We start from the raw sequence: 11,815 nt of genomic DNA, 5'->3' as shown, positions 1-11,815 counted from the left end.
TGATTTGCAATTTTTTGGCGCACAGATGCCAAAATCTGAGGCATGATTGTGTAAAATTCATTTCATATCAGTTTGCCTAGTCCAAATTAAGAAAGAATGTTTGCCAAAGATTTTGGTAAAATTGGCTACCCATAGAAATGAAGCCCCAGAACGAATTGGTCTGCAGTCGAATAATAATTTCAAGATGGTGGACAACATTTCCGAATTATCAATTTTGCATTAGAAAAACCACTTATAAGTCAACATTTGTCGAATCATCTTTATTGAAAATCAGTTGAGAACATACAACTAGTTACCATGTATGCAGAAAACCTCTCTTACACGTTGTTTGCGAATGCAGCAATGGCTGTGGTGGGGTTTTTGGTGACTTTTCACCTGATCCCAAGTCTGGGCAACATGTTCATCAAGGCTAACATGTTTGGCATGGATCTGAATAAGGCCACAAGGCTGAAGGTGTAAGTAAAAATGAAAAAAAGTGAATTTAACCATTGTGTAGCCTAAGGTATTGCAATACTGGGGGCGGGGGGGGGAGTGATACTACTGCACTGCCACTTGGCTGACTGGCACTGGAAACAGAAACCACAGCGCTTTGCCCAGCAAATTTAGCGTGGTAGGGTAGGCAGCAGATTGCATCATCCCACCATCTACTTATGTGCCAAGAATGAACGAGAAATATCCAGAAATAAAATATCATACTTCGCTAAAGAATTTTTTTTATTTCTGCCATAAAAAGAATACTTTAGGCCTACCCCTGAAATCTTGTTTGGTTTTTAGGCTAGGTCTAGGATCAATAAAAACCAAACGTCAAAGAAATCTGACCAGTAGTTTTCCCTTCAGAGCCCCAAAGGATGCGGGCATAACATTTATGAATGAATGGACTACAGCAGAAATACTTCCGCTGGCCCTTGCTGAAATGACCTACTCTGTTGCAACCGAAGCCTACTCACTGGTCTACTGTGGGATGTCTTGTCCTGCATTCACCATTTCTTCCAAATAAAGCCAAAGACATCTAGTTAATGACCTCTGTACAGTTGTTCTGGCCAATGCTGGTATGCTGTATGCGATAGCTGCCTCAGTGAAATGGTTTATGGGATACATTGACATTTTTTTTAATGTTTTTTTTAAAACAAAACAAATCTAGGCTGTCCTTTTAATGCCCAATAAAGTTACGCACTGCCTATATTTATGCTGAATATCCTCCAGGTCTCCTTTGTTAAATTACTTATTTTGCCTTATGAATGCTTTCAGCCCAGAAGCCCAAGGAGTGGTGTGTGGAGCTGTCTTCCTCATCATCATGTTCCTGTTCATCCCAGTGGTATTCATGAGGCAGCTTGCTGAAACGTCTACACAAGGATTTCCACATGATAGAGTGAGATTCTTCTTCTTCTTCAGCATTCGCTCTGCACTTTGAGGAGATTTTCTCCAGGGAGAATTCCTTTTCCAAGGCGGGATGAGCATTTATGCTCATAGAGTGAGCATTTGTAGAAGACGATTAACTCTATGTTGCTTATGCATATTGTTCAAACTTCTAGGCCCTTGTTGAGTTCAAAGGATCTTCATGTCAAAAGGTGTAGGCCACATCACCAAGCCCTGAATTAGTAGGCATGTTATGGTATGTCCCTTATGATTTTGTTAATTCAAAATCACACATCAAAGTCTGGTGTCTACATTTAGTCCTACTGGAGGACAGTACATAAAGATTTCTTCATCACTTTTTGTTGACTCCTTTTACCGCGAGCCATGTTTGTGAAATTTACAGAGTTGCCCTCTTCACTCTGCCTTGTCTCCGTAGAGTTGGTCCTGTTGGGTGACACCATTTGGCCAGATTTCTAGTCTGAGGGCTTTGTGCAGCGGGGTCAGTCCTCTATTGCCTAGTACCTAGAGAGCCACCTATCGGCCGTGATCACGCACTAAATTTCTAGGTAGCCACGCCTCCGTCGAACCTGAGCCAATGAAATTACAGATAAACAACAAACCCGAACACGATGAGAAGTCGCGGCTGACTTCTGTTAAGACGTAGCGTAAACTATAATCTCCGTTCACAGCAGTATATTACCTGGTTGATCAAATTTGTAAAGTCATTCATTGAAAAGTACCAATTAAACGAAACGTCTGAATAGACTAAGACTGGAGATCGTAGCATTTGTTTATTTCTCCCCAAACTCTAGTACCTAGAAGGACATTTTTAACTCATTCACAATTCATGTCAATCTGATTTTCTCTTTACAGTTAGTGGAATTCATCGGGGCACTTCTTTCAATTTGTTGCATGATCCTGCTCGGCTTTGCTGATGACGTCCTTGACCTGAGATGGCGCCACAAGCTACTCCTTCCTACCATAGCCTCCCTTCCATTACTGATGGTCTACTATGTCAATTTCGGCTCCACTGTCATCATCGTTCCAAAACCTTTGAGGCCTTTTTTTGGCCTTGATGTAAACCTAGGTAATTTTTCAAAAGATTTATAGCCATTTCATAGTAGAGTAAATATGAAGGGATAGAAAAACTTCAAGTCCTGAAGTCAGACAGGACCTCGAAAAAGACAACATGTGGACTGTCCAATGATGTCCATAATTGAGAGGTGGCCTTACTAGAGGTTGTATCAAAATGAAAAGATCAACTTAGGAGTGATCTTTGATGTGCGGAATGGATGTGTCTTCCTGTCATCAGAAGGTGTCCATGGTGAGAGCTGATTCCTGTTGCTGATTTCTCTGGAACATGAAGTAACATGGCATTGGTCCGCCATCACGAATCCCAAACTTACAAAATCTTTTAATTGTATAATTTCGTCCTTTCAGGGGTGTTATACTATGTCTACATGGGGATGCTGGCTGTTTTCTGTACCAATGCCATCAACATCTTGTCCGGTATAAACGGACTGGAGTCTGGTCAGAGTGTAATCATCGCTGCCTCTGTCATCATTTTCAACACCTTAGAATTAAATGGTAAGTAGCAGGTAACTTTGGCAGGTTCACCCTTGACCTATGTTCACTTAGTAGATGATCAGATATTTGATTTATATCTCAAACTTTAAAGGCCTGAAGTGTGTTATCTGTCATAGTTTGCGTCCCTCGCACACCTATGCAGATGGGCTGGACAAAGGCCGCTACGTGTCAAAGTCAAATATCCGGTCAACCACCAAGTGTATCTATGGCCAGTGTGATGACGATGCCCAACAGGAAAGGCAAGTGGTTCACAACTCCCATAGGAAACCAGTATTCTCGGATTAGCTATTCTGCTGACCCACCACCTCCGATGCCCAACAGGAAAGGCAAGTGGTTCACAACTCCCATAGGAATCCAGTATTCTCGGATTAGCTATTCTGCTGACCCGCCACCTCCGATGCTCAACAGGAAAGGCAAGTGGCTCACAACTCCCAAAGGAAACCAGTGTTCTCGGATTAGCTATTTTGCTGACCCACCCCCTCTGGAGGTTGGAGGCGATCAGCTGACATGGATATCTGTCTTATTTTCTGTGTGTCAGTCCATTATGTATAACAAAGTTCTCCTTGCTTTGATTACAGGCCCAAACAAGACCGATCATGCATTTTCTCTTCACTTTATGGTTCCGTATGCAGCAGTCAGTTTAGCATTACTATACCATAACTGGTAAGTGTTTACTAGGTGTGAATAATGGAGATGTGATTTCAATGTTAAATTTGGATATTCTTTCAGTGTGTCCACTAGGATGTTGTAGTACATCTCAAAAACAATTGAAAACGCCAGCCAGCAGTACCATATGATAATATGAGGCTGGTGCGAAAGTTTCAAAGTGTTAAGTTTGTCAAGTTGCCACATTGAACATGTGCTGTAGGTCTTTATTGCTTCAAATCTGACTCGATATCTTTTGTATTCAAATGAGAGTAAAGTTTAAGTCGGATCATACCCTGAGCCAGAAAGCTCAGCCGACTGGAGCTTATCTTTTATCATAGACCATAAGTGAAGTGGTCCGGCAGACAAGGCCGTGAAAACCTCCCAAAATGCCCAAAAAATCCATTCAAATTCGACCAAAATTACGGACAGTTCTCCAGGGACCGGCTTTGATAAGACAATGCGGCTTATCTTGCACAAAGTGACTTTTGGTTCGTGTATTAATAATCAATCTTAGCTTATTCACAAACATATTTCTTTATCATTTTTCAGGTACCCATCTTCTGTGTTCGTCGGCGACACGTTCTGTTACTTCTCCGGGATGACATTTGCCGTAGTCGCCATCCTTGGACACTTCAGTAAAACGATGTTACTGTTCTTCATACCGCAAATTGCAAACTTCATTTATTCCGTCCCACAACTGTTTCATCTGGTGCCGTGTCCTCGACACAGATTACCGAAGTAAGTACAGTAGAACCTCTCTATCATGGACACCCTCGGGACCGACAAGTGCTGTCCTTAATGGAGAGGTGTCCTAATAAGAGAGGTCAAATTGAATGGAAACAACCAATTGGGGACCAAAACTAGTGTCCGAAATAGAGAGGTTGTCCTTAATAGAGAGGTGTCCGCTAACAGAGGTTCCACTGTAAACTAAAGACTCTTCCATTGTTCATAACACTATCACAAAATTCATAGCAAGTATAAAGTCCCTTGGTTCCATGATTAGCAGCAGTTAGATAAATTGAGGAGTCAGAGTATCATACAGGGGGGGAATGGGGAGGACATATCCCCCATTATTTGGGCATGGGGGTATATCCCCCCCCCCCCCATGATTGACACGATTAGACACCTTTTCTATAAATCATCAGATAGTTTATGAGTAAAAAAACAACGAAGATGTTTACTTTTACTTTAAAGTACCTCGAATATGTCCAACCTCATAAGGCGGAGATGACAGATCTGGTGCTTTGTTTTGATGCCCACTGTTGGTGTGAGCGTCTGGGCAGGCCTCTTTGCCTTGCATACCTTACTCCAAACAGATGCATCAATAGGAAAGGTACCAGACTACCAACCCCAAATCTTTAAACTTTAAATGTAACTTTAAGGTACGGGAGCCCTGATGCATAGGTTCACATGAACAACACAGTTCATGTGTATCAATGTGAGGTAAGGTGGTACAATTACTGACCTGGTGCAATTGTATCCTCCGTGTGCATAATTGTATATTGCCGTACCACTTTTACCTGTCGACACGAATTCACGCATGCCTTCTTTTTGTTTTTCCAGATATAATCCAAAAACTGATAAAGTGGGAATGAGTAGGTCAAGATTCAAATATTCCGATTTGAACATCTTGGGAAAATTAGCTATCAACATTTTCCGATTATTCAAAATTATCGACGTCAGAGACTCAGTCGGCGAAGATGGAGAGTACATGGAGTGCAATAATCTGACGCTCAATAATTTTGTACTCAAATTATTCGGATCAATGCACGAGAGGCGGCTGTGCATGGTGATGTTGTTTATACAGGTAAGATGAAGAATAAATACAGACTCATGTAACTTTTTTGGTGCCGAAACCATTTTTGGCCAACGCTAGCCCATGCAGACCAGTGAAAAGCAATGCTGAACAGTGCTTTTTATCAAAATGGCCAAATAATTTTCAAAAGTGTTGCCATCTTTAGTATTCGGATCTAATAATGCTTCCTGTGTGCGTTTTGCATGTTTAGATAGAAAATAATGCACTTATAAGACATACATGTACGGTAGAACCTCTCTATTAAGGACAACCTCAGGACCGACAAGTGCTGTCCTTATTAGAGAGGTGTCCTGATTAGAGAAGTCAAATTGAATGGAAACAACCAATTTGGGACCAAAACTAGTCTCCTTAATAGAGAGGTTGTCCTCAATAGAGAGGTTGTCCTTAATAGAGAGGTTGTCCTTAATAGAGATGTTGTCCATAATAGAGATGTTGTCCTTAATATAGAGGTTGTCCTTAATAGAGAGGTTCTTCTGTACCTCACTTATCCATCTTCTTCATTACAGATTTTATGCAGTGTGGTTGCCTTCCTCATACGATACCAAATTGCAAGAATCTTCTACGACGTTTGATTTGTTAAAGGGAGACGCATTGTCGGCAGGACTATGAACACTGCATACTGGTCACATGAAGACTGCCAATTTGACCCACTAGCTCCTGCCTATAGTCCCCCTTTAAAGGGCCACTTTCACCAAGGAGATTTTGTCAGAGAGATTAACATAACCAAGAGAGATGACTGCTTTTACTTAAAGGAATTCTATAGCGAAATGCTTATAGAGATGGGGAGTTTTGAACAGCCCGGTTAAAACCTAAGGCGGGAGTAAGCTTCCATTGATAAGTCCAAAGAGATTCCTCACTTAGTGTTTTAGAGTGATAAAAGTTTTTTTAACACAAGCAGAGGTATTTACCTCGTAAATATTTCGTCCTTACACTAACTGACTGACAGCGGTAGCTCTGCTGACGTCAGCTGACCTCCATTGATGAGTGTTAAAAGTTTCAAGTTCCCCTCAGGTTGTTGATTATATAGCCAATGAGCTGCATAAGAAGTAATCACCAATTCAGTTATTTTTACCATGTTCAGCTAGTCTAAATAAACACTTGTACCAAGACTGGATCTCTTTAACCTTGGAATATATTTTCAGTCACCCCATGTCGCAAAATCAAACGGTTGTAATCATGATGGGAGCTATTTGATGCTCCATCATTACATAGCTAGTCAAAGAGAATGAAGCCCTCTCTAGTCATTCAAGTTATGCAAAACATCATTCTAATTTCTGTAGCGAAGTTTATATCAATTATCATCAGCCTAAAATATTGCTTATCCTACAACTTGACAAACTATTTGTCAAATCCGTCTTCCTTGTGCAGTAGAACCTCTCTATTAAGGACACCCTTGGGACCGACAAAGGCTGTTCTCAATAGAGTGGTGTGAATCTTTTTTTTTTCTTCCTTCTTATTCATGGAAGGTTCCTTTTCGGGGGGATTTCCTTTGAAACCAAGTCTGAGACGAAATATGTCACACGCATCCCACAACCAGCACCTACTGATGGGTGAGTGTCATGCCCAAAAAGTCCTGGCTAGAACCTTGGTGACTGTTGGTCAAGAGGCTTTGAGTCTGACCAGTACATAAATGTAAAAAGTGCAAAAAAATCCCAGAAATATCAATTTTTCAACAAAGCGTGTAATTCTGACGTATTATAAGTAACTTGACTATGGTAATATTTTGCTTAATATATATGAATATTTGTGTAATATAGCATTGCTTTTGCTCGAGACATGCTGTTCAAGAATGTTTTAGCGTGGTAAATCATGTAACGTACTTATGCAGTCCAGCAATAACTACAGTGATGTATTTGTTGATTAAGCCATATTAATTGAATATTGTCCAGTGCTGTGTGTAGTTTGATCTTGTGATTGAAGAGAGTAATGTCCATTGTGATGTCTCATATAATAGATATATCATTGTGCTATCAATTTGTATTAGTTTAGTTATTCAACTTACCCAGTGCAGACTTTATTAGTGTTTACATTAGCCCTTAGAACCCTGGGTTCCCCAGAGGTACCCACCTTTGTACCCTGGGTTCCTGGGGTATTGAGAGGGTATTTGAAAAGAATCTAGAATAAAAACTACAAGAGAAAAACCTTCCAAGTAACATTTGAGATGTTCCTCTAGTTCTCCTCTATCTATTAAAAAAGAGTCCTGAATGAAAGAAGACGCCCCCATTTCTTTAAAACGGACGCGAAACTGCAAGTGGTGGCCACTTTTTGACGTTTTTACTAAAATCGGCTCTTTCCCAGTCCTAGGCACCCTGCTGGGCGGCCTATGAAAAGATCGTCTGGGGTCAGCAACACATTGAGGTATCCCGTAGTAGGTGGCTGAACTAATACTCGTTCATTAACTGATAGCAATGGGCCTAACCGTTCGATACCAAAACCGGCCACTCGGGTATGTGTGCCTCTTGTCAGTGGCGCAGAAACCGGCTGCTCGGGTTCTAGGGGTTAGGACTCTGTTTACCGATATCGGATGACAAACTTGGTCTTCAGACATTCCATTAGTGTCCTAGTGTCACAACGTAGCAAGGATTTTGCTGGTGCCAGGACAACAGCCTAGCCATGGCGGTTGGACTGCCCCTCGGTGTCACATCTGTACAACCATGACTGTGTCTGTTGGTGGGAAATATCACAAGGTTGACAAAAATACAAAGCTATATTGCAGTACAGGGCCCGGCTGTTCCAAAGTACAAAAGTCACGTTATTTCAAATTAATGGCTACGTTAAGTATCCTCGAGGATGTTAAACCAGTTGAACCCATTAAAATGTTCACATTAGGACTTAACGCTTCCGTTAAAGCCGACATTGTTTTTAACAACTCTGCCCAGGTTTCCACGCTTCTGATTCTTTTGTCCGATGAGATGAATGAAGACACATACTGCATGTGGCAGATTGATTTCTACTTGTCAAACTCTAGTATGGAATGGTCTATACACCTTTCCAGAAATGGGGCGCTGAGTGTCCGAAATAGTGATGTCATAAGGGGAAATTAGGCCTTATGGTGGAGGGACAAAGGAGATAGTCATGGTTGACCAACACACTTGAATGCCTTTGATGACAGACAAGGGGAAAAAAGTTAGTTCCAATGCAAGCCACCAATTTCGGGAAGCATGTATACAAGGTAGCTTTGTTCACTTGTCCACTTGACGCAAACAAGCCAAGGGTAGGATTTGTGCCTTGGAGTTACAAGTGAGCAACCATGTATCGGTAAGTCTGGGAGCTGGAAGGACCCGGCCTAACCAGGAGTTGCCCTGGTGTAGACTGTGGACGGGGGAGACAGTGCTCCGGGGTCACATTCAAGGAACCATGCATGTCGGGCAGCGAGAGGGACACATCTTTGTCCAGGGGTATACTCTATCCCAGTGTCACATCCAAAGGATGATTGTCTTGCATTGATTGGGACACATCTTTGCCTAGAGTCCAACTGCGACCCAGTTTTGCATCAGGAGGATCATTTATTTTTGGCAAGGTACATAACTTTGCCTAAGGGTTGAACTGTACAAAAGTGTTTCACCGGAAAGACCATTGATGTCTGGCAGCAAATGAACCACATTATAGCAGAGGGGTTGAAATGTACCAAAGTCTCTCATCTGAAAGACAATTAATGTCTGACAGCTGAAGGTACACATCATGGGGCGGGACTGTACCCCAGTGTCACATCCGAAAGACGATTTATATCTGGCAGTGAGAGGGACACATCTTTGCCTAGGGGTTGGACTGTGCCCCTGTGTACCCCTGTGTAACAAGACCATTAACCACCAGACCTGAAAGACCATTAATATTTAACAGCGAAAGGGACACATCACTTCCAGGGGATGGGCTGTACTCCTGTGTAAAATCTGAAGGTTCATTAATGTCTAACAGTTGAAGGGACATATCATTGGCTGGGGGTTGGACTGTACCTCTGTGTAACATCTGAAAGACCATTAATATCTAACAGCAAGAGGGACACATCATTTCCAAGGATTCAAATGTGCCCCTGTGTAATTTCTAAAAGACCATTTATATCTAACTGAAAGAGGGACACATCATTTCCAAGGATTCAAATGTGCCCCTGTGTAACATCTGAAAGACCATTAATATCTAACTGCAAGAGGGACACATCATTTCCAAGGGTTGGACTGTACCCCAGTTTCACATCCGAAAGACAATTTATATCTTGCAGTGAAAGGGACACATCTTTGCCTTGAGGTTGGACTGTGACCCTGTGTAACACCTAAAAGACCATTTATATCTAACTGAAAGAGGAACACATCATTTCCAAGGGTTGGGCTGTACCCCAGTGTCACATCCGAAAGACAACTTATATCTGGCAGTGAGAGGGACACATCTTTGCCTTTGGGTTAGACTGTGCCCCTGTGTAACATCTGAAAGACCATTAATATCTAACTGCAAGAGGGACACATCATTTCCAAGGGTTGGGCTGTACCCCAGTGTCACATCCGAAAGACAACTTATATCTGGCAGTGAGAGGGACACATCTTTGCCTTTGGGTTAGACTGTGCCCCTGTGTAACATCTGAAAGACCATTAATATCTAACACCAAGAGGGACACATCATTTCCAAGGGTTGGGCTGTACCCCAGTGTCACATCCGAAAGACAACTTATATCTGGCAGTGAGAGGGACACATCTTTGCCTTTGGGTTAGACTGTGCCCCTGTGTAACATCTGAAAGACCATTAATATCTAACAGCAAGAGGGACACATCATTTCCTAGGGGCGGACTGTACCCCAGTGTCACATCCGAAAGACAATTTATATCTTGCAGTGAAAGGGACACATCTTTGCCTTGAGGTTGGACTGTGACCCTGTGTAACATCTGAAACGTCATTAAAATCTAACAGCAAGAGGGACACATCATTTTCAAGGGTTCGGACTGTACCCCTGTGTAACATATGAAAGACCATTAATATCGAACAGCAAGAGGGACACATCATTTCCGAGGGTTGGACTGTGACCCTGTGTAACATCTGAAAGACCATTAGTATCTAACAGCCAGAGGGACACATCATTCCCAAGGGTTAGGCTGTACCCCAGTGTCTCATCCGAAAGACAATTTATGTCTTGCAGTGAGAGGGACACATCTTTGCCTTTGGGTTAGACTGTGCCCCTGTGTAACATCTGAAACGCCATTAATATCTAACACCAAGAGGGACACATCATTCCCAAAGGTTGGGCTGTACCCCAGTGTCTCATCCGAAAGACAATTTATGTCTTGCAGTGAGAGGGACACATCTTTGCCTAGTGGTTGGACAGTACCCCTGTGTAACATCTGAAACGCCATTAATATCTTACAGCAAGAGGGACACATCATTCCCAAGGGTTGGGCTGTACCCCAGTGTCACATCCGAAAGACAATTTATGTCTTGCAGTGAGAGGGACACATCTTTGCCTAGTTGTTGGACTGTGCCCCTGTGTAACATCTGAAAGACAATTTATATCTTGCAGTGAGAGGGACACATCTTTACCTATGGGTTGGAGTGTGCCCCTTGGTAACATCTGAAAGACAATTAATATCTAACAGCAAGAGGGACACATCATTTCCAAGGGTTGGGCTGTACCCCTGGGTAAGATCTGAAAGACAATTTATATCTTGCAGTGAGAGGGACACATCTTTGCCTAGTGGTTGGATTGTACTCCTGTGTAACATCTGAAATACCATTTATATCTAACAGCAAGAGGGACACATCATTTCCAAGGGTTCGGCTGTACCCCAATGTGAAATCCAAGAGACAATTTATATCTGGAAGTGAGAGGGACACATCATTTCCAAGGGTCGGACTGTACCCCTATGTAATATATGAAAGACCATTTATATCTAACAGCAAGAGGGACACATCATTTCCAAGGATTGGACTTTGCCCGTGTAACATCTATGATCTTTAATATCTAACTGCAAGAGGGACACATCAATTTCAAGGGTTGGGCTGTACCCAAGTGTCACATCCGAGAGACAATTTATATCTAGCAGTGGGAGGGTCACATCTTTGCCTCAGGGTCCGACTGTACCCCAGTGTAACATCTGGTCTATTAATGTCCAACAGCTGAAGGGACACATTATTGGCTGGGGGTTGCACTGCACCCGTGTAACATCTGAAGGTCCATTCATGTCCAACAGCTGAAGGTACACATTATTGGCTGGGGGTTGGACTGCACCCCTGTGTACCTGAAGAATCATGTATGCCTACCAGCCACATCCAACAATTTAGTCATTGGTTATGTCAATGTGCCTCTCCACCACAGTGGATCTTGGCAGAGACTATGATACAATGTCACAACCAACAAACCAAGATGTCTACATACTCAAAAGACACACTCTTGACAAGAGCATCTTAAAGAATGTCACAACTTCAGTC

The 11,815-nt window shown here is 42.4% G+C and overlaps 1 protein-coding gene across 1 annotated transcript; it reads left to right on the top strand.

Annotated features, from left to right (window-relative positions):
• Positions 1 to 179: 179 nt before the first annotated feature.
• LOC135495516 (UDP-N-acetylglucosamine--dolichyl-phosphate N-acetylglucosaminephosphotransferase-like) lies at positions 180 to 7,381 on the top strand. Its single transcript, XM_064784239.1, has 8 exons — positions 180 to 455; positions 1,249 to 1,369; positions 2,230 to 2,443; positions 2,797 to 2,943; positions 3,522 to 3,606; positions 4,141 to 4,329; positions 5,155 to 5,398; positions 5,914 to 7,381. Exons 1-8 carry the CDS (start codon positions 298 to 300, stop codon positions 5,977 to 5,979), a joined length of 1,224 nt encoding a protein of 407 aa, XP_064640309.1. The 5' UTR covers positions 180 to 297; the 3' UTR covers positions 5,980 to 7,381.
• Positions 7,382 to 11,815: the final 4,434 nt, after the last annotated feature.

This window comes from Lineus longissimus, chromosome 11, assembly GCF_910592395.1.
Source record: "Lineus longissimus chromosome 11, tnLinLong1.2, whole genome shotgun sequence".
In the NCBI taxonomy this organism is placed as follows: Eukaryota; Metazoa; Nemertea; class Pilidiophora; order Heteronemertea; family Lineidae; genus Lineus; species Lineus longissimus.
This window is presented reverse-complemented; position numbering and strand designations above follow the sequence as displayed.